The sequence below is a fragment of the Falco naumanni genome, chromosome 2 (genome assembly GCF_017639655.2).
Source record: "Falco naumanni isolate bFalNau1 chromosome 2, bFalNau1.pat, whole genome shotgun sequence".
NCBI lineage: Eukaryota > Metazoa > Chordata > Aves > Falconiformes > Falconidae > Falco > Falco naumanni.
This window is the reverse complement of record NC_054055.1, coordinates 8,812,429-8,836,662: the sequence shown is the minus strand read 5'-3', so window position 1 is coordinate 8,836,662 and position 24,234 is coordinate 8,812,429. Positions and strand designations below refer to the sequence as shown.

General features: G+C 39.7%; 1 protein-coding gene across 19 annotated transcripts in view; it reads right to left on the bottom strand.

The window, feature by feature from the left end:
- DLG2 (discs large MAGUK scaffold protein 2) overlaps positions 1–24,234 on the bottom strand; it is a 1,042,746-nt gene that overhangs the window by 419,772 nt on the left and 598,740 nt on the right. For 18 of the 19 annotated variants that reach the window (XM_040583241.1, XM_040583240.1, XM_040583242.1 and 15 more), the window contains one exon: positions 7,087–7,140. In XM_040583241.1, coding sequence (XP_040439175.1) covers positions 7,087–7,140 — 54 coding nt within the window. Of the gene's footprint in view, positions 1–7,086; positions 7,141–21,820; positions 21,918–24,234 lie in introns of those variants that run through there. The other variant, XM_040583257.1, reaches the window with a different exon arrangement.

The following is a 24,234-nucleotide window of genomic DNA, read 5'->3' as shown; positions in this document are numbered from 1 at the left end:
GGTCATGATGGCTGCATCCCCCTCGAAGTGGATTTGGGGAAGACTGACAACACCACAACAGCCAAGGGCTAATCTAAGCAACACACCCACCTAACTACAGTGATGGTCAATGTCTGCCTCAAGCCAAATTCGGAAGAAACGAACATCTGTAGCTGGAATATAAATAGGATGATGAGTCAATCATCTTGCTCCATAAACAGTGGACACCCCGGGGCCTGCTGAGCTCTCCTGCATGGCAGGCTGCACATCAGGATCTCCTCTTGACTAGGGATGCCTCCCAAGCTTATTCCTTCAGGTTGAGAGAATCCTTATTGCGTCAGATACTCCATAAATGCATTGGGAATAAGCGTGCTGAAATGATGAAATCTTACCTAAGTGATTTAAAGGATTGATTGCACATCTATAATTCTTCAGGCATCAAACATCAATCAAGTCTGAGAGTAAGTCTGGATCCAGCTGCACCTGAACTCCCATAAGAAGGAGTTTGGAATGTGAGGGGTTTCTTTCTGAACCTCATGACCCAACAGGAGTCTCCCTGACAGTTTTGGCTGACTCTCGTCTGTGCAGTAAATATTCAAGTGTACCTCGCCACTGAATCTTGTTAAGCCACTGTGGCATTAACCATTGCCCTTTGTTAACTGACTGTCTCGTTGCTTCTCTCAAGCAATGTCCATGACTTCATCTGCAACATCAGAATTGCAAGAATTTATTTTTCTTTGCAGTCTTTGTTTAAGCCTTTAGATACCTCCTTCTAAAATACTAAATCCAGAAGCACTGCCTGACGGGGATGACGGAGGCAAAAGCTGAAAAGTTACCAAAGCTTCCCATTTCGGCATCTGTACCGGGTTTGCGCAGCGGGGTGCTGGCACACAGGGCCGGATGCGGGCGGCGCTGCGGGCAGCTCCCCCCGGCCGGCAGAGCCGCTGCCCCCCGGCTCCAGGCCGGGCCCGCCGCTGGCCGAGGCCGAGCCCCGCAGCCGCGGGGGCAGCGCCGCGGGGAGAAGGGGCTGAGAAGGGGAAAAACCCCCGCGGGGGGGAACAGCGGCGGCAGCGAGGGGGGCCGGGAGGGGCGAGCGGCAGCCCCGCAGCCCCCCGGGGCAGGGCCGGGCCGGGCCGGAGGAGGCCGGGGGGGCTCCGGGCGCCGCAGCAGAGGCTCCCCGGCAGCCCGCGGGGAAGGGCAGGGCAGGGCAGGGCAGGGCAGCCCCCGGCGGGGCAGGCTGTGCCCCTCAGCCCACGGAGCCCGCGGGGGAGCAGCTCCCCCCCGCAGCCCGAGGCAGGGGGTGCCCGCAGGGGGCTGTGACCCGCGGGGGCCGCGCCGGAGCCGGCTCCGGGCAGGGCCCGTGGCCCCGCGGGGAGGAGCCCGGGCCGGGGCCGGGCTGCGGGCAGGGCCGGTGCCCCCGGGGGGGCTGGAGCCGGCTGGGCCTGAGGGGCTGCGCCCCGCGGGGGGCCCCGCGCTGGGGCCGGGCAGGGGGTGAGGACCCTCCCCCGGCGGGGCAGCAGCGGCCGGGACAGCGGGGGCGGCACCGGCCGCAGCCCCGGGACAGCCCCGGCCCGGCTGCGGGCAGGGGCAGGGCGGCGGCGGCGCCAGGCCCCGCCGGGTCAGCCCGGCAAAGCAGCATCGTGGCCCCACGGTGGCCTGCGCAGGAGCTGTCACACACAGAGCAGCTTCTGCTGTGCTCCAGAAAGGCTCTGAGTTCCCGGTGTCCCTAAGCAGGGATGCACCCAAACAGCTGCACGGCCATCTGCACAGCCCCACTCATGCATGCGTCAAACCATCCAACGATTTGACTACAGCTCGTGAAAACATACACCAAGTAGTCAGAAAATCACTTCTTCAGGAAACTATTTGAGTGTATCTGCACAGAACTCAACACAGGCAGTAAAATTAGCAAAGAAAATCAGTAATAAAATAACATTAACAACCAATTGCCATCATAATAACAACAAAAATAATAATAATTAGAAAAACAATGGAGGGCTGTAGAAAGATGAGGAATTCATTGGCACCAAAAGGAGGATAAAGTACATCTTCCTTAGATCTTATTACTGTGAAGAGGGAAGGTAAGGAAGGGAACAACCACTGCACCTGCATGAACTTATATTAACGTTTAGTTAAGCTGGAAGGAAAATGCAGTTCCATCATAAAATAAATAGGAAGGTTCCCATCAGTTTCCAAAAGTAATGCAGCAAAGCTGGCCTTATAGCTATATAAACTTAACTATACTGCATTTTTGAAACTAAAAAAGAAATAAATAAGGTTTATTCCTTGCAACAGAGAGACTATGATTCATATGTTATTAAATTAATGCTTCTCATTATACAAAAAGATCTACAATTTATAGCCAAAGAATAGAGAACAAACAAACTCCCACAAATGTTTAATTGTGCTTAAAATGCCACAGAATAATTCGTTTTGTACCATTGAATCTTCCTATCAAATTTATTCCCACGTCCAAAGCTTGGCAAGCCAAAGTTTTCAAGTCACTGAACCTAGAAACAAAGCTAATTATCTGTTTCTTCTGTTATTCGCTGCAGGCCCAAATTATAAGGAATAACATAAAGTACAATAGAATAAGGCCTTTTATCTCACTTAAGAAAAGCATACTGATAAAAACCAGTCCCTCACAGGACTATTTTTTTTCCCCAAACAATTGAGTTGAAGGGATTGATGAGTGTCAACAGTACCAAAAGGTTTAATTACATGAATTTAAATCATTAGAATGTTAATGAGACAAATCATGCAGTTTACCAGTTGTATACCAACTGTAAAAAGGAAATTTGTCTCCAGTGGACCAGTGGAAACATTTCATTTGAAAATGCTTTATGAATGATAATCGCTGCTGGGAGGTGCCCTCCCTCTGAAAATAAGCAGGAATTTTTGGAGGAAGATGGCAGAGGATGAGCAGAGCTGTTATGGAAACAGTAATGCATTAAAGGTATGTTGCGTAAAACAAAACCGTAAAACAGATTTCTCGTGCTGCTGAGACAACAGCTAAATGCAATAATGAGAAGTATCCATCTGGTATGTAACAACACCAAAAATGGCCTGACCTTATATAGGGATTTATCAGGTTATCAGTTGTGGCTAGTAATATCAGAGAAAAGTAAGACCATTTTGGTTCACCAAAATTTGCAAATCCATGCTTATTCCGATGTTTAAAATTTGAAAAGAATTTCTACATGGCATAAAATAGATTACTTTGTTGTGCTAAATACAATGAAAATTACAGTTATTTAAGAAAAAATAGATTTTCATAAAAGAAAAAAAATAGTTTATTTTTTTAAAGCCGTATTTTTTTTTTTGCAAAAACATGAGTGGACAGCATTAACCAGTTGCCATGAAAAGCATCTTAAAAAACCTCAACAGCCAAAAATCAGAAACTACTATGTAAAAATTTTTTTGTGAGCTGTATCACTTGCATACATACCCACTTGCCTTGTAATTTTATTTAACAAGTTAATTTAGAAATGTTTTTTGTGGAATGCACATTCAAACGGAAGAATGAAAAGACAAGCATCTAAGACTAGGGAAAAACAGGGTATGAGGAAAAGAATGGTATTGTAGGAAACTGGTCCGGTTGGTAAGATCTAAACATTTCTGCCTGTTCCTTCAATAGGAGGCTTCCTGGATTCCAACTGTGCTTTGAGGCTTGACAACAGGAGCTGAATAGCAGGAATCTAAGATGACTCTGGCCCTGAAGATCAGCACTTCTGGGTGTTTTAGACAGGAGGATAGGCTGCTCTATGCCCACTTACATTATGGCTGCTTTTAGCTTTGGACAGAAAACACAATTTAACTTGTGTTCTCTGATCCATAAAATAATTTGTCCCTGTAGTGTTAGAAGGTGGGGTTTTTTTTGTGTGTGGTAACTAAAAAAGGAATGATACCTTTCAAAAGCTTTAACAACTAGTTGGCTAACTCTAAAGATACTTAAACATTCACCAGAGATGTGCCTAGGCATTTACAGTCTTCCTCTGGGCCTGCCTGGAAGTCCTGACAGTGCTGAAAAGGCAGGTGCTTGACTCATATTCAATTTCCAAAAATAATAATTAAATGTAGTTTTCCGTCATCTCTCTGAACTGACCTGTCTGGAAAAAAGTATCTCAAGGCTTATCGGCTAAATTATATTTCCTGTGAAATAAAGGATATGATGATAGCTGCATTATCATACACTTAGCTCACCCAGTTTGCTAAGATTTTCTTCTGCCTTTCCAAACGTCTAAGAGAAAGGCAAAGCCCCACCAACACCTCATGATGTTATATGCTGTGTTATGTATACATAAATAATATATATTTTTTATATATATATATCTACCCCACACTGTAGCCTGTACTGGGTCTGGCTGGGGTAGAGTAAACTTTTTTCATGGTAGCCCATATGATGCTTGGCTTCGATTTGTGGCTGAAACCCCGTTGGTAACATGCCAGCGTTTTGGCTGTTGCTGAACAGAGCTTGCACAGCATCAAGGCTTCTCTCTTTCCCATTTTGCCCTTCCTCCCCCAACTGCAAGTTGGCTGGAGGTGGGTAAAGGGTTGGGAGGAGACTTAGCCAGCAGAGCTGACCCCAACTGGGATCCCTAAAGTGATATTACGCACTGTATGACATCATGCTCAGCTGTAAAAGCTCAGGGAAAGGAGGCGGAAGGAGGGATGTTAATGGTTATGGCATTTATCTCCCCAGTTAACTGCTACACGTGATGAAGCCTTGATTTCCAGGAAATGACTAAATATCTGCTTGCTGATGGGAAATAGTAAGTGAATTCCTTACTTTGCTTTGCCTGCACATGCAGCTTTTGCTTTCCCTATTTAACTATCATCTCAACATACAACCTCTCTTGCCTGCCTTCTGTTTGCTCCCTGACCCACAGGAGAGGGGAGTGAGAAGAGCATTTGGCTATGGGCCAGAGTCAACGCAGCACATGCTGTCCGCAAACCTGTTTTTGAAAGGTTCACTGGGCTCGGAGAGGATGCATACACAAGCAAACACATATCTGGCTCAGTGACTCCAGCACCTTCCTAGCAGAGGAAACACCATGAAGTGAAACCAAACCAAAGCAGACTGAGCTAGTCCTGGGAGCAAGAAAGAAAGCACGGGTCTCCCAGCCCACTCTCTCAAATAATAGGCTGGAGGAAGAAGTCATTTGTCCATGTTTCGTTGTCAGTCTCATTTTGGGGAAAGTTCAAACATACAAATCCTGATCAGAAAGAAATGCCTATTTGTAAAGCAAACCCACCATATCCTGTGGGGCACTATGGGAGCCTGGGCTCAGAAGATATGCTTCACATCAACATTTCTTAATGGCTAGTCTAAATGAGTCCCTGTTTAGATGTGGGACACAGCAGCACTACCAAGGGACCTAACTCTTCCTGTACACTGGGTAAGAGCAAGGTGACTAATTTAGAATTGTCTATTTTTACAACAAGCACCTTCTGTTTATTAATCTAGTTCACATCACGCGTTGGAGACTTGAAACAGCCCACAGGCACTTTTCAGTCTACTGACAGTATTTCTTTTGAATGTGTTTGGTTATTTGTCCTTTTTTTTTTTTTTTTTTTTTTGGTTTTATTTTTAAAAGAAAGGAACACTAGTATAAAAGTGGTATAAAAGTGTGTAAGTATTGATAGATTGTGCTATGGGAATGAATCATATTGATTGAACATGTTGTCACTAGTGTAATTGCATCTGTATTTAGGAATTCTAACACCATAGCTGCAGAGTAGCCTGGGCACAGGTCCAGTGCTGAAAATGAGAACTGGGGCTTGCAATGTCTCTCTTGGTAGGTCTAGAGAACACAAAGTGTAAAATGTCTCATTAAAATAGAAGAAAAGCCATACCTATTGAAAGTGAGACCATAGCAGATGGTTCTGATGTTAGGAAGGAAAACAGAGACATAGAGACAATGGGAAGTCTTTTAAGAAAGCTGAATGCAAATGAACAGAGACATTTTATTTAACTTTTCCACCCTTCTCAATAGTTGAAATTCCCAACAAAGGATTTAATTCTCTTTGGCTTTACAGCAGTGTCATTCTTCTAAACTGCTCTTGGCTGTGATCTTTACATGTGTTCTGCACATTAATTTCTAAGGTTTATGAATTGTCAGAAACAAACAAGCTGGCCAGGATAACGCCTATTAAACTTCCTCATCAATACTCTTCTAAAAGACAGAACGCAGCAATATGATTGGTGTAGGTGGATAAATAATTAGGCTTATGCATTGGTGTCATAAGAAACAGATGTGGACAAAACACGACAGATGAGAGACATTAATTAGGAGCTTAAAAAAGATAACTCAGACAATGCAAGGAGAAAAAGGAGAAAGATTAGATACTGGCTGGCTAGCTTCATACTACTTACTTTTCTGTCCTCCAATCATTTAAGCTGGTTACTCTCTATATTATGTATTAACTTGGTCTGCTTTTGTGTCCTTTATTGTCAACTGTAGTTGCTTTTACAGTCTAAAATTACAATGATATCAAATGCTTGCAGAAAAGCAGGTTGTTAAAACTTTAATAAAAACATGCATTTATAGTTAAGGTAAAATTGTTTTCTAGAAGTCACAGAAATTAAAAGACATTAATAAGAAAGCATGAAGTCATCTAGTTTGTTCTCTTATTTATTAAGAACAGCTTTCATCTACAAAAGGAATAGAGACAGGGAAATGAAGAGCTGTGTGCACCATTTTAATACTACAGTGTGCATCCAGGTATCTTCTTTAACAAGCTAGGAGGGTCTGTGCTGATTTAAAATGAAATATTCATATTTTACATTACTGGTAAGGAGAAAAGGCTTAATGAAAGCACTTCCCCCCCCCCCCCCCCCCCCCCGCCAAAGAAAGGCTAGTTTTAGTAACTTACAGTTTATGTGTTGAATTCTAAACTACAAATTATGTGTATATAATATGTTCTAATTAATTCAAGTGCAATTATCATTAATGATTTCTTCTTCTAGAAAAGAATTACCCGTGTAACTGTAGAAGACATGATTAATGAAAAGATTTATTTATAACTTCTGTGCAATACTGAATAGAATTCCTGTGGGGAAGTAAACAAATTCTATATATTAATAAAAAAAAAAAAAATACTTACATAAGGGATTGTGTCCAAGGTGTCTGTGTTGACAATTATAGGGGCAGGGCTTGCCTGAAAGGGGAAAAAATACAGAAAGGAAATTTAAAAATATGAATTTAATTAATATTGAAATACCCATAATGTTACATTAAATTAAAAGTCTAAAGCCTGTTTTCCCTTTGAATTCACATTGTACAACAGAACATAACTTTGGGTATTGTTCAATCAATTAAGGATGAAGGAAATAGATTCTTAGCCTCCAAACCACAGCTCACTGTGGTCTTTCTTTTCAATTTCATTAGGGTTTGGATCACATCCTGAATACATAAAAACTAGTCATTCAATTTTGAGTAGAACTGTAAGAAACATGATGCATCCAACTTAAAGTTAGGGGACCTTGGGGGTGAGGGCTTCAGCTTCCTTTACAAGTGCGCTTGTGTTCCAGCAAAACCAAGATGACCAACTGATCTTTACAGAGGATAAACCTCAACATTTATGTTTACACTACTTATCTGTACTATATAGGTATTTAGTATGTGTATATGCATATATACGATGATATTTATATGAAAGCTGTATATTCTGCATGGTTCATATGCACTCAGCTGATAGTCAGTTTAAAATATAGACCTAGTTTAAAAAGATTTGTGAATTTGTAAAGCTGCCCAACCTGATCTTTAACTTATGGATGAAGCCCATATTCAGGCTCGTTTCCAGCCACCTGAAATGCACTAACCTCCTCTTCTTCCCACACTGGGGTTTAGTAGCGGTGACCCAAGGCTGAGCCCTGGTTTGACCCAGGTGCATAATCTTGGCTCAGGCTCTGGAGAAAACTACAGAGCTTCGAGAAAGTGTAGAGCAGAGTAGAGCCATGCACCATAAGTAAAATGTCAGAGGGCAGGACTGCTACAAAGGGATTGTTAACAGCTCAAGGACTCAGGAGAAGAGGGGTCAACACGTAGTCAGAGTAGTAGAGAAAGTGATGGAAGCCACCGCTTCTCAGCCTGGCTAATGCCTGCTTGGTCAGCAAACACTCTTCAGGCTTTTTATCGGGCTGATGAACACAGTAATGCTTAGCACAGTAGCTCATTAGTTCTATTTATCTACATTGTATATTAGCTAACAAATGACTGTAGTTTAAACTTGTATAGACTGCAGGTCTCTTTGTGCATGGTAGGCACGATTACAACACTACTGAAAACACTGATTGTATTTCCATTGTCAAATATTCACTGCAAGATTTCAAAACCTAAGTAACATAACCCAAATTAAGAATGTAACATTAGTGCAACATTTCAAATACTTTGAGAATATCAGAGTTTCTTTCCAGTTTTTCTGCTGTTATTGAAAGATAATTCTGTGTTCAAACAAATCATACATTACTGTATAACACTACTGATGATTAACGCCGCTGTTTCTATACAACCATGTAACCCGTGAATAAAATCTAAAAATGAAATGCATACATTTCTTGGCATGTATCAGCTATCACAGTAATCAGTTATCAGAGTTTTGATATTAAAATACTTAGTGTCTGAAAAGGTATACACCCATACCCATTTATTCTCATTGTGCCCCATAACTGGACACTTTGGAGTGAGAGACAAAAGCTGAACGCCATGTGATTGTCATATTTTTAGCTTTAGCCATATGGAATTATTAACTATTTTCACTGAAGTTTAACCAAAGGATTTCCTTTTTAGAATCATAGCCTTTACTTGAATGAGTATTTCACCTCATACATTTAAAGACTGCTACCTTTGCTACAGGAAGAAAAAAATAATTTATTTTTACAGCACTGATTTTATCTTCTGTTTATTTTTACATAAGGTGAGAAGGTCTAGTACCAAATACGAGCAAAGTTTGCAATCTTCAGAATGAAAGCATCTTTCCACTGCTTTAGAAAACAGTTATTTAATAAAATAACAAACATTTTTCAGAAGTCATTTTCCAAAGCATTCTCATACTATCACCAATTGCTTCTATCCCATTGAGGAACAAAGCCTTGTATCTGAACCAGATTTACCTGAAGTAAAACTAAAGAGATTCTCAATCAGAAACTAGTGATTGTGGGAACACTATAAAAAGTAATATTCAGGGGATTTGGAATTTCTTTCAAACACTCAGTTACCCCTTTTACTTCCTCTTACGAGCACAAGCAGAACCTGCATGTCCTTCACACTATCAGCTGCAGTTGCTTTCAGTACTGTTGCTGCCTTGCTGGATCCCTGTATCAGTGCTATACCGCCCTGACTGAGAAAAGTTTTCTCTTACACCGAATCAGAGTTACCCTTAATGCAACTTGTTTCTGTCGCCTTGTACTTCTGTGCATCTGTGCTTGGCTTTGTCTCCTCTCTGACCTTCCCTTAGATGGTTGAAGACAGCAATTAGATTCTTCCCACAGCCTCTGCAATTAAATTCTTCCCACAGCCTCTTCTGAACAAACTGAGCTCTCTTTTCTTGAATGTCCTGTGCACCAGACCCAGTCACTGTGGTGTGCACTGTCTTAGGTATCCCTCACCCAACACATGCTGGCATATTGGGGAACCTAGAATGGGACATGGTACTCCTGATGCAGTCTCACAGGTGATGACTAGATGTTCCTCAAGCCACTGCCTGGGCTGTTATTAGTGCAGCCCAGTTTGCTGTTAGCCTTCACCACTGCAGGGGCACATGGCTGGCTCACGTGCAATTTGTTCTCCACTCTACAAAGCTGCTGCCTACCCAGACTGTGCCTGGCTGGGACTCCTGCATCTTTTATTCTGTCCAGGTGCAGGAACTCCTCCTGCCTGTTGTCACTGAATTTCATGAGATTCCTCTCAGCCCATTTCTCCTGCCTGTTGAGTGGCAACTCCCTCTGAATGGCTGTCCAGCTGTATCCCCTGCACTGCCCAGTCTGGTGTTATCTAAAACCTTGCTGACAGTGCACTCTATCTAATCATTCTGGTAATTAATGAAGATGTTAAACAGCATTAGCATCAGTATCTGTAGAAACACCACAAGTACCTTGTCATCAGTTACTGGTCTTGCTGACCACTGAATCAGTTACTGAATTGCTGACCATTACCCTTTGGGTCTGGAGGTCTAGACAGCATCCCACTCATCTTCTAGTACATCCATCCATTTGCAACAAAATCATAGAATCAGACAACTGTTCAGGTTGGAAAAGACCTTTAAGATCATCGAGTCCAACACCTCTCTCTCTTTCTCTCATTCGGCTACAAACCTGAGAATTTGTGCTGAAAGCCTTGCTAAAATCATGGCAAATGACACCTACTGATTTCCCTTCATCCACAGAGCTAGTCATCTCATCATGGAAAGCTGTCAGGTTGGCAAGGCACAATTTACCCTTCGTAAATTGATCTGTCTCTTTGTAATCACCTCCCTCTGCCTTCATAAGCCTTGACAAGGCTTCCTGGAGGCACCAACCAGGATGTTTCCATTTGTTATCTTCCTACCTAATCCTGACCCCCAGGTTCTCATTTGGCCTGTCATCCTTTCCACAGCAAAAGCCTGAGCATTTAAGCTGCTCCTCTGAATAGTGGGATCCTTCCCTGCCTCGCCTTCCTACAGAGCCTGTAAAGAATTTGCTTTCAAGGAAGAACACCTTTCAGGGTTCATTTTAACATAGTGTTTACTGTATTCTTTACTGACTGGAAGAGCTGAACTTAACTATCAAACATAATTTTCTCCTACTGAGGTATTCATCCTAATCAGACAGATGAGCTTGAGAAAATCCACAGAGCAATAGTTTCAGATGTTTATAGTGACTATAACCATTCACTCACAACTAATATCATCAGTGCATTTTCCTTTTCTGTTCCTCCTGTTCCTATCTGTGCATGTGTGGGACAGCAAGTCTGTGTGGTGATTTGGGGTTTTCTTCCCTCTCCCCCCCCCTGCCCCCCCGGGAAAGCTGATTTAATACAAATATTTTGCTTCTGTCTCTCTAATATATGGTAATAGCTCCTGAGCTAAAATACTGCGTTTAAGTGCAGGAAATGGAGATGATTTTATTAGTTATGCCCTGTTTGTAACTTGTGCTTTAAATAGAAGTAGGAGGCTTTAATCATGCAGAGTAGAGAAGAGAGTTTGCAACCACTGGAAAGAGCCCTACATATACTGCTAGTCGTGGAGTACACAATAGCATCAAAAAAGCCTTGTAATCAAAGTGAAGTTACTCAAAGGATAGGTCAAGGGAAGATAGTAGCAACAGGGAGTCAGAAGGATTTTACTTCTAGGATGACGTCTCTATATTCTGAGTAAAAACACGTCACATGCACTGATTCCCCAAATTCTTAGAAAAGGTACCCAGATATCTGCACACTTCTTATAGAGGACACTGATAAATCTATCATAGAGTTCATCAGCCCACCAAGGATACTTCCTTTAGTATCCTTCCTTTATTCACATAAAAGATGCTTTATGTGAATAAATTAACAAAAGCACGCAAAAGGGTTTCTAGATTCTCTCCCGAAGCTCTACCTACTGTCTTTGAGACAGCACTGCCTCTTATCTGCCACAACTTATACACCTACACATATATAAACTATCTATCTAAGTCTGAGACCAGATGAGAAGAAATGGATTTCTCAAAGACAAAGATAATTACTTTATTCCTAGCTCTGCCCTTTGACCCGCTCTGAAGTCTTAAACAAGACATTCAATTACTCTTTACCTAGCTTTTCTTAGCAATAAAACAACTAGCAAAACTGGCTTAATTGTTCAAAGTTTTAAGAGGGATGATGGTTGGCCAAGAACTAAATAATCTATACATATGTTGGGACTTTTAGAATTTTACATGTCTAATTGCCTAACTTGCAGGATGAATTCAAACTAGTGGTAATTAGCTCATGAATGAGACAGCCCTCTTTTAAGTCAGGTAGTGTGTAGAGGGCTCCCAGACTTTGCAATCAGATTTTAAAGATGGGAAGACGCCTTCGTGAACATATTCACAATTCTGCAGCTGCAAAATAAATCCAAACTAATCAGCAAAAGAGGGAATTTTACTGAATTTGAATGATCCTGTTTTCCCCATTCCTCATGCACTTCCCTTTCTGCCCTTATTCTTACCTATATATTCAGTATTATGTTATGCTGACAATGTACCATGTGGGCTGTCAGCTTTATACCTACTGCTCCCTGTCCAGACCTTTTTTCTGCCCTTGACTAGAAGCAGTGCTCTCAGCTGAGCCATCTCTGTGCTTTGAAGAAAAGGCATCACACTGACAGCTGCAGTGACAGATTGGCAAAGCTGGGACAAAACTTGAATAGCTTTGGGGGGGAAAAAAAAAAAAAAGGAAGATTTCTTTTTCTTCTTCTTAAAGGACTTGAGCACAACAGACTTTGCTTCCACAAATATATATAAGATTGTTCTGCTTGCAGCGAGTCAGAAAGTCTAGTTGCTTTTCCACCAAAAGCACAACTTAAAAGCAAGATGTAGTGGAAGCACTAGAAGCCAGTAGAAACAGAACAAAAAGGGACACCCTCTAGTTCATGAACATTTACCTTGCTACCAAATTCTCTGCAGGTGTATGACATGACTTACACCTCTCAGACAAGATGAACTTTCCCTCTCCCATGAGTGCCAGCATTATCCAGATTAACTGGTTTGACTTATAGCATTAACAGTTTTATATATTATCCATATTATACTTGATTTCATTCTTTTTCATTCATAACTCCTTGTTTTAACTGTTCCTACTATGCAGTGCTGTATTCAACACCAGACCATGAAACTACTTGCATAGGTATATGGTAACCATTTTATAAATAACAAGCACAGCACATTACTTCTTAACCAGAAAACATTAAAAAAAATAAAAAGTCATCATTTTTAAACTATCCACCTATATTTACAACTAGCTGTGATTTTAACTTTAATTTGACTCAGAACTGTCAAATGCTTGTTTTCCTGTTAAGAAATCACCATCATTATCTATATTACCACATTTAAGTAACCTCAAAATAAAGGTGGTAAAATCTAGAATAATACAACAGTGTATGTATTAACATTTAAAAAGTTGAGTTGCCAGTGGCTTATTACTATCTTTTGCAGACATTTGACTCTGTGGACTGTACATCACAGTTAAGGGCTCATCTTTGCAGGTAGCCAGCCCTAAATTCTAAAACACCCTCTGGAATTTTTATTTCCTTTTTTTTTTTTACAGTTTTATTTTACTTCAAAATGTTAGTATTCTAGATCTTAATAATATGAAGTGGAGCAGCCTCTGTATTTGTACATGAATAGAGCACACTGCATCACTCAGATAAAACGTGTCAGACTGAGGCCTTCAGAAGATAACGCTGAATTAGTTTAAATTAATTTCATATTTTCAAAAGTTCCTTTCACAACTGCAAGAAATAGATTTACATTTACACACAATGGCAGGAAACATTAAACAATAATTTAGATGTCAAAACAGTAATTCTCTGACATGCTATGAGGCCTCAAGATCACAGAACACACAGAACCTTTCGTCTGTTTACTACTGAATTACAAACTGTAAGACTGCGAAGGAGAAAAAGTCATCTGCTTGTTATTAAACAGAAAATATAAAAGATAGGGAGCCTCTTTGAACATCTAAAGAATGAATTTTCAGCAAACAATCCTACCCCTACTTAGAGACATAAATCAGAAGTCAAAAGCAGCTTTGCTTGCAGGCTGCAGCTTTCAAGAAAAGAAGAAAAATGCCTCAAGAAATCCTTGAGACTTTTCTCTATGTATATAATGCAACCTCATATAAAGCCATTTAATTTAAGGGTAAATCATACCTTTCAAAGAAGGTGGCCTTGGTTTTGGGCTTGGGGCTTTGCATTGTTTTTTATTTAATCTGCAGGAATAACTTCCTATTTAAAAATGTGTTAGCTGTGGCATTCTTTAAGCAAAACAGGATTCAGACCTAAGTAAAAGCTACCATGTCTATGTGGATCCACAGCCTGCAAGAGGGAGTGGCAAGAAAGCACCTGTTTACAGTTGTTGAAGTTTCACCTGTACTGATACTGCCTATTAGCATTTTAAATTAGCAATGATTAACATAATGGTAATTTTTGCCAGATATCAGATCCAGTGAAGGACACAGAAATGTCAATGCGAAAAGCTCTGTAGAGAATGAGGGATAATTATGGTACATCTGAATTTCCAGTGAAGATATTATTCAACTAAATGTTATAAACCATTAGATTTTGAGGTGATAACTTTCCTATTGCTAGACAGGGTAGATTAATCTGTCCCATTCTAGGATGCCAAATGCCATACTAAGACTCACACAGAGGTCCCATTATCACATCTCTGCTGACTCGCAAAAGAAATTGTTGCAACACGTCTTACACTAGTGCTCTAGCTTTGACCAGAAATTTAGGGCTAAATCCTGGCTTTAGATACACCACTTCAGCACGTGTTCATGGCCTTTTGAAAGTGAATGGGCAGTAACATTCATTTATTATATAGATCTCTGCTCTGATCTCTGATCTGATCTCCCCTGTGCTTCAGAACTTTCCCCAAAGTCGGTGTCAAAGCACATCTCTTAGGAAAATAACAGCTTTAACCAATCCAGGCAATGGCAGTTTCTATGTTCTTAAGTCTCAATATGGAAACTTTAGAATCAAGAACAAAAATGGAAATACATCCCATATGGTCTTTTTATAAGTGTATTATCTTCAAAACTCTGACATCTGATATGTGTACATTTTTTTCCAGATTTTATGTTGTTCAAATGATTTTATAAAAATATGAAATATTTGAAAAATCTTGCCACTACAATAAATATTAGTGGAAAGACAGACTGCAAAAATAGTGTTATGGAGTGATGCTACTGAAAACATAAGAGCTAAGCTAACTTACTTTCTCCTATGCAATTACCAAAACAGGTTACATCTTCCATTTTAAACATCTTAATGACATTCTACTACATCTATCAGATCTAAAAATTTATGGTTTAAAGTCTTTGCAATAACTGAAGTTAACAGTAAAACACTGATCTGCTTCAATGGAGTCAAAATTTAAGCTAGCATTTTTCTACACAGTATTAGTTTTACTTTTCTCATGGCAGGATTTATACAGCATGCCTGCATTTAGCCAGCAGGTTTGTGAAAGCAATAGTAAGCAAAAATAATTTAGAAACAATTAAACAATTTAATATTCTTCTTTCAGATTTTTTTTTTTGTATGTTATTTTTAAAGCGCATTAGCTAAGTATCCAGAAATCAAAAATCCAGGAAAAAAAATTTACACAAGATGCTTATGCTATCCACAGACTTGTTAACAATGGCAAATGGTCTCACTGACTTGAGCATTTCCATTTTTTCTGAAGCGTTAGCTACTGAACTTTTCTACAGTTTGCCTAAGCATTAACCATGGATTGGTGCAGATTTTTTATAAATCAGTGTAAACCTCAAGAAGAGCTGCACAACAAAAAAAAACCCAGGAAAGTTATCTCAAATACCTGTCAAGTTCTTTTAACCTGAAAATATATTAATGAGTATATAAAAATATTTTCTCTCCAAGTGGATTTTAAACTTCTACAGAAACTATCAAGACTAAGTGATAAGTGTGTATGTGTACATATGTATGTATAAACAGACACCTGTGTGCATTCAAACGTGCACATACACATGTAAGCACATAGACATAGGAAAAGAGCATGTCCCCAGTTTTTAGGCATCCTATTTGACCCAGCTGCATGCTGCCATGCATGATTCAACCTTGATGTGCACAAAGATAAAACTTCCAGAGAGGAAAATGAAACCAAAGCAAAACCCACACCTGTTATTTCCCTCTTCAAAACTGAAGGGTGTATCACTCACTTTTTCCTTTGAAAATCACAGTATACCAAGTTCACAAAACAGTTAATCCAGTCTCTTATTTGTCACATTTTAAAGCCTGAAGTACCTGCAGGTTGAGTATATCATTTATTCCTGCTTGGAGATTTTTATAACCAGCCGCAAAACCACAGAAATAAACGGATTAAAAATTATAATTCAGATGAAGACAACAAAAAAGAAAGTGAATGTGAAACTAAATGTGAAATGGGGAAATTACTTTTAACAGAATTCAGTATCTATTCAAAGAGGCTTATCACAACATAAATTCCAAAGAATAGTTCCTGAACACTAATGTTTCAATCAGTTATATTGAGCAGTGTGTACAGCAGCCCCAAAATAATGGAATCGCTGCCAAGGGTGGACTGGTGGTACAGCTAAAACTCTCCATAGAGAGAAGAGAATTAGAAATACAGAAGAAAGTGTCTAATAGAGTCTTAGGAAGGTTCTGGGGTGTAACAGAAGCAGCAAAATCACCACTGGTCCTGTTTCAGCACTGAAGTTGCCAGAAGAGCTGGGAGTTACTGTGGTCCATAAAATGCATCAGCTTAACTCACTGATTCTGGCTAAGTCTGAGTAGGAGCAAAGCTATTTTGCTGAATCCTTTCACTTAACCAAGGCATATTTAACTCTAGGAAGAACTTAAATAATTAAACTTGATTTTTAATATCTGCAATAAACTCAAAGTCAAATTGGTCTGTACTGGAGCAAAGAGGGTTTTGATTTTTATGTCAGTGGAAGTAAACTTCAAACCTAACGTTCTTCGGAAAAGTTTTAATTGATGTCCCAGAGTGTCCCTTCATGTCCCAGAATCACTACGTGATGAATAAAATTAACAAAATAATTCCAAATATATCGCTCGCTGACAGTTCATTTCAAACCCTAAATCACTGCAGGAGCACTGCACTCATAGTACGTTATATCAAAAGATAACAAACATCAGTGTGTAAAGTGAAGCTAGCCAGGGTTTGGGGTAAGTCAGGCATGTTACAGGGTTTTGCCTTATGTGGCATAAAATACATTTCTCAATGGAGACACCCTGTTACATAAATTACAACTATTTGGTATTTTACTATAGGACTTGCCAACCATTTTTCATCTCTGTTTTCTCACCGACATCCTTCTGCCTGAGAGATTGACTGCTCGGTGGGTGACTTGCAGGACAGCGCATGCCAGAGCTGCCTCTTTTCCCATGATCTTACCGACTGTAGGAGCCGGCGGGAGCATGGCTGGCTGCCGAGCTTAGCAGGGACTCTCCTCGTGAATCTGTGTAATACCATCAGGTCGTTACCAAAAAAAAGTGAATGGTCCCTTTAGGACGGCGCAATCTTTTTTTTTAGGACAGATGGTGGAAATATATGCCATTTTCTTTTTGGTTTTAGGACTGATTTCCCTCATAGTTGACAAATTTACACAGAGGGAAAAAACCCCCACAAATCAAACAGTCCGATATCTAGACTTTGGATCTAGTTATTCCTTAATCTGGCACATTCAAGGGCCTCTCAAGGAATATGCCCTACTGAAACACAAAGATCATATTGTACCTGCCCGCCTTCCGCCTGGCACAAGCAGCAGGGCTTCGGGAGGAAGGGGCTCGGCGGGGCCTCTGTGGCATGCGGCCGGGGCTGCCCCGGGCTGGGCACAGCCGGTTGCTACCGGCTTCACGCCAGACCCACGGCGGGGCACGGCTGAGCCAATCAGCAGAGTGGGCGGTGCCCCTGAGCCAATCAGCTGTGGTGCGTGGCGCCCCTGAGGAAGCGCGGGCTGTGGCCTGCTGCGGGGGAGCAGGTAACGCCCTGAAGAGACTGCAGCCCATGGAGGGCCCATGCTGGAGCAGAAGAAACAAGTAATAAGAGGAAAAGGGTGAGGAAAAGGGAGGGGCAGAGATAAACCACCATGCCTTGACCCCAAACCCAACCCCCTGTGCCACCCTCACCTCACTGGAGGGATGGAGTGTGACCTGCAGCGGTAACTAGGAGGAGGAGAGGTGTCTGGAGTGGAGCTGAGTCTGGCAAAAACCACTTTCCCTGAAGTGTTAATTTGACTGTTTGTCACCTTTGTTTCTCAATACCCAAACTCAATAATAAAATGTTTATGTTAACTGGCAATAAAGTTAAATTCCCTAAGTCAAGTCTGCTTTGCCTGCAATACACCTGTTCTGAAATTTCACTGTAGAACAGACATTTCTTCAAGTACCTTTTATTTATTCATCCTATTTTCAGATAAATATACGAAACCTGTATTGGAGGTGAGACTGTAACAGCAAAAGAAAGTAAAAGAACAAGGTCTTCGGTTATGAAAGAAAATATTGACTTGAGTAGTGGGAGCAACAATGAGGAAGTAGCAACAGTACTGCAGCCACAAGGAGAGTTAAGTTACCGTGTGAAAATAGAAACACACGAAGTAGCAACTGATTATTGTTCATAGAGGACCTTTCCACAGAGAAGGAAAGCTATACCTTCTTCTCCTAACATATAGTCTATTAAGATGCTATTGCTGTCAACCACTTAAATTCTTAGAAATAACATTTACCAAAAAAATTCAAAACACAAAATCAATGCAATGTGGCACCATAGGTTTGTAGAATAATGAAACAATGTAAAGGGTCTGAACTTGAGATGAGTAGGAACAGTGCCATAAAAGTAGCTCTACAATATGTCATTGCTTAAATAAAGAAAGTGCCTGGGGCCATTATTAAGTTTGGGAAGCCCAAACAACATGACTAGAGGATATAGCAAGACTGATAGTCTTTCAGAGAACTTGTATAGGACCTTAAAAATACACTTTAATTAAATCAAAATTATAGGCCTGGAAAAAAATTATGGCAATTCCTGTCAGGAAATGATCAAGGGAAAAGCATACTCGTGAACCTAACAAAATTATATTAGGGATGCAAATAGGTGTATCAATACTAAGAATACAGACCTAAAAATTTGAACTAAAAAGGAAGAAGTGTCAAAAAAAATTTCTTTGATGTTATGACTGATGCTGAGAAACACTTCATACCAGGAGATTATATTTGCCTGTTTTTCAACAAATATTTGCTATTTTTAACGTGGGAATATTTTTCAATTTCATGCCAAGGGCAGGCAAGCAGATTTTATACACTGATACAACTGTGTGACAAATTGAACAAACTATAGTATAATCTCCCTAGAGGAGAGATAGAGGCCCTATTGCCTAAAACTCTTTGTATAATCTTAGACTAAACACTAAAATACTTACTGTAGGCACTACTCACATTCTGACAGATGGGCAACGTGACCTGTGAGGTCTTTCCCCATCTTTATATTTTAGCATTCTGTCATTTCTGAACAGTGTTGTTTTGGCTAGAATTGGATGCAGAAACACTGTGTAAAAAATTATTATCTTAAACTGAATTAAAATAGATTTGGGAATTTTAATAGTGACTTATCTAGCAGCAAGTAACACAGCATTTTTACTGATGAGGCGCTCACAAACAGTAGCACAAGGCACTACTTTGAAATATGATTGTTCTTAGATTATAGGATAACTTTTAGCTACTGATTTCAAGACATACTTTCTGCTGTGTAAAACACAAAAATCTAGGATGCTACTATTCAAATACATTAAGAACAGTGACCTGGACAGGACTAGGAAAATTCTGCGCTCTCTGGCTTTACTGTGTGAATGTGTATAACTAAAAGCCATTTATCCCAAAAATGAAACCACCTTCCTTTCACACAAAGACAACATTGACCTCTCAACTGTCAGTGTGTTGAAGAATGAATGTAACAGTCACAGGGACACAAACCCTGAAAACTGCCAGAACTGATCTACAAAGATTGAGAAGGCGGGTTTGCAAATCAGTTAGGACAACTTCAAATGTCACAACAACCTTTCATGCATTTACACGATCCCCCAAAACACTGGAACATTAAATGGTTCATCACATCAAGGCAGCCTCTTCTTCTTCTTCTTATAATAATAATAATAGCAATAACAACAACAACAGCAACAACAACAATAACAACAAGCAGCTCCTGGATGTCTGTCTCTGATATGATGGTGGGTTTTTTTCTCTGGAAAAGCTCCAGGAGATAACTTTCAGAAATAAGCTTTGATTACTGTTAGGAGGGAAAAAGAAAACATTCCTGACAAAGCAAGCAGTGGAAGTTATGTATATATCAGGTGCCAGGAGAGAACACCTGGAAAAGGACTAAACATAGCACTTAGTAACACAAATGGAGCTGGCTGCTTAAGGCAGGATGTAAGTAGAATATAGCCATTGGAATCAGAGCACAGTCCTGAAAATACACAGATTTAGGAATTCAGGTTTCCCTTGCACCTTTGCAACAGTGCTTCAACCTCCAAAACGAGCCCAACATCTATCTCAAGCAATTGACATTCAGACACGAGGCAGCCTTTACCAAAGCACCCTTTGGACAGATCCAGTCTCCTCCTACCTGCCATTTAGACACCGATTCCACCCTCCAAATGAAATGGAAAATTTTCAAACACACCCCCCTCATCCAGTAAATCATGACGCCTGGCAGAAATATCACATTTACCATTCTCAGCCTGTTGTAAATCCTGACTTTCGCCATAGGACGTCTGGGGAAAATTAACACCTAATCTGATGGTCCTTTCCAAAAGCTAACCAACTTCACAGGCAGGTGCACCAATTCTGAGTACTAACACATAAAAACCCCACTGCAGACCTGACCCTGATACTAAATAAATGTTTGGTTGGGAGGACAAGAAATGGGAACATCGTGTGCTTCAGAGGAACGGGAGAAAAATGACATAGAAAGTATTACAGCAAGAACAACACAGAATCTACGGGAGGCACCAGGTTTTTTAGGGCAGCAGTAACAAGGAGAAATCAAGACTCTAAAGTTAAAGTCAGCCTATCCTTCACGTGCTACTATATGCTTTCTGACACATTTTGAAATGTCTTTTTCGGTTATAGCATAAGATCTCTACTCATACACAAACAGGGGTCCAAGCATCTTTTGCTGTCAGCCCATCTGGTGTTTGAAGGCACTTAGTTTTGCTCATTTATTAGTTCAATGCTGAGCTGATGTAGTTAGTACCTTAATAATTGATCTGGTTGTTGGTAAGATACTTAACAGGTCAGATATATGTCTCTTCTGCACAATATTAGTATATTTTCATTTAAAGATATCCCATCAAATTTGTATTTCACATGAAATGAAGATACGTGGAAGAATGCAAGATATTGTTTTCTTTCCTCTCCAGCATGCTCTGCCTGGCTTACCTAACCCGGTCACCAAAAGCATCATCCTGCATCTGCTACTGCATATGGGAAAACAAATATTTGCAGTTCACATGACACTAATATAAGTAAAATGTTTTTTTCAAAATATTTGAAAGTCAAATATGATTAAAATTAGTAACACATATTGATGTAAACATAGAAGAGATCAGTACACTTAATTGTTTTATTCACAGTCTACAATATCATATTACTGTATGTCATTTGGCAATAAGCAGTAATGCCCATATGTATTCATTAAATGCAGTTAATAAATAGTCCTGCACTTAAAAACTATATCTCAGTTATGTAGTTTTATGGAAGTAAGAATCATATGTAATGTAGCTATCTCTTTTCTTTATCATAAAAGTAACAATAAAATAGAAATATTGGCACTATCTTTTAACTCCAGATGTATAGAACTGTGCATTTGCTCCCCAGAAATCACCAGTTTTTATAAAAGGCTGTTCTTTCCCACTCACCCGTTCATCAGTAAGAAACATAGAAGACCTATGGTCAGAGGTCTAAGTACATTCAGCTCGACAGAAAGGTTCAGTTTAAGCCATCCCCCCACCCACAAAAAAAAAAAAAAAAAAAAGAAGAAAAAAAAGAAGAAAAAAGAAAAAAGCCTACTCTCAGAATTTAAATGTTAAAAACATGCCTTATTTTAGAGTTATGTTACAGTTTTCCTTACCGGGACAAAAGAATCAAATGAATCTTGTTCCCGATTTTCAATAGCTGAAATTGTTTTCAACCAGAAGAGATAGCTTGAAATATCAGACATTTCAGAATGCTCCATACTGAAAGCTGCAAGATTAGTAGGACTGAGGTGAGACAGACTTGCAAAAGGAGGACTTTGGCTGTGTTACATAAAGTTCTTAATTAGATCCGCGGTACAAATTGCTATCCTAAGAATAAAAAGTTAATCAAAAGCCTTATTGGAAGGATAGGAGGGCAAGATTAGAGCAGAGACAGCTGTTTCACTTTGGGATAATCATGCAACTGCCTAACTAGATGGTGTTCCGCTATTCAGAAGTGAAAATACATGTGTGGAAATGAAAATGTTCCTTTTGTGTTACTCAGGACTAAATTGTTCACAGCTGGTTTTCGTCAGTGGGACCCAGGGGGATCTCCCTATATTTATACTCCCATGCAGTAAGCACCTAACTCTCAGACCCCGTTAAAATCACAGCCAGAATATGTTCATGAAAAGAGGGAAAATTTGAAATGTAGTGAATACACAATTGGTGAGAGAAAAAGTCTTGCAAGGACTTTTGGTGACAAACCATAAGAATCAACCTACAAAGATTTGTTTAATGCGACTAAATGCAAGAAAACTACAGTATAGTGATGGATGATTTTGTATCTCTCCCAAAGGATGCTATTCCAGCCTGCATTGCGAAAGAAATGATGTACAGCTGAGATCTCTCTTCACCTCTTCAGGTTTATTTTACCTGCACTTACGGGTGGCATTATCATACTGCAGAAATGACAGGACTTCCATCAGTGGACAGACATGTGGTTGTTTTTTTTTTTTTACCCATGATAAAACCCAGAGCCCACAGAAATCTTGAAGAGTTCAATAAGATCAGGATTTTAGTGATGATGCCTTTTTGGGAGGAGGATATAATGTACCTGTGGGCTGACCTCTCAGACAATTCACACAAAGACTGACATTACACAGATTTTGTGGAACTAGATGTCACTCTTTGCAAAAGAAGCTCTAAAGCAGATCTGAATGTCAGACTTGCTAGGCAGTCATGATGAAATGGAAATATCAGGTATTAAGGATGAAATACTGGAAATAACAGTTCTTATATTCCCCAATTCCCCACCTTCTCATAAAAATGGATTTCCAAAAGGAAGTAGGAAGTAATTATTTGTGGAGAGGGAGAAAGGGTGAAAGGAGAGAGATTGAAAACTATGTAGTACTAGAGACAAGGGTAGAAAACCAGTGGCCTTAAACAGTATGTCCTTCCATGTATATTAAACTTTTTCCTTTTTGTCTACTATCAACAATTCCTTTTAGGGCTCCAAATACTCATGGTCAAAGTTAAATGAAAAACAATATCAGAATGATCAAAAATACTTGAAAAATCAAGTAAACTTTATCAACTATTACTGATTAAAAAAAAGACAATAAAGAAGAAACATTAAAAAAACCTTAAAGGTTTGTCTGGTTTAGAACAAAACATTTTATTTAAAAAAAACTTGAAAGCCTTTCACACTGCAGTACAAGTATGTTTTTGGTGAGCAGTATCTTAACAATAACAAAAAAAATAATATAACATTTTTCAAAGAAAAAAAAATGTAAACAGCCTAAGGTAAAAACTCATGTTTTTTCTAGGCAAACAAATTTCTGAAAAGACCTGAAGACTTTGCAACAAAAGCCCGTGTAGTTTTGCAGAGTGGAGATGAGGAAAGGGAGATTGAAAGCTGCTTCTCCCCTCCACCCCCCTTGCTTTGGTTAATAAGAAAATTCTACACTTATTTACATCTTCCAAAAAATACTTGAGTATTAACTAAAATGCAATAACCCTGGAAAGCATATTTCAGAAAATATCTTATTTGACCAAATGAACATGTTCATTTAGTGGAAATTCTGCAATATGTGAACCGTATATACCAAGGAGCAGGTAGCTTTTCCTTTCTTTTAAAACTCCTTCTGTAAGCATTCCGTACGTTATTTAATATAATGGCTTGGATAGAACTTTGGTTTCACCCAGTACAGTTTGTATCACTTCACAACATGCTCAGTACCATTTCTTCCTCTAGAAAAGTGGGATATTTAAAAGTAGGAGCATAAATAATCAGCCAAATCATCAATTTGAGTAGCTGATGATTAAACTGTTATCTTTTAGATCATAAAATGGGTCCCTTCTTGTGAAAATGGTTACAGGTAGTTTGTTTGTTATATTTCTTAATGAGCTTATAAAATAAAGTTTAATTTACAGAGTATGTTGTCCTGTAAATTGGAGAGATCCAAATGGACCGTGACAGACACAGCTGAGCCTGTCAGCCAAGCTGGTGACACCTCTGTGAAAACATTTTTAATAAAAGGACAGAAAATGCCTAGGAGGAGGGAATGAGGGAACAACTGGACCAGTA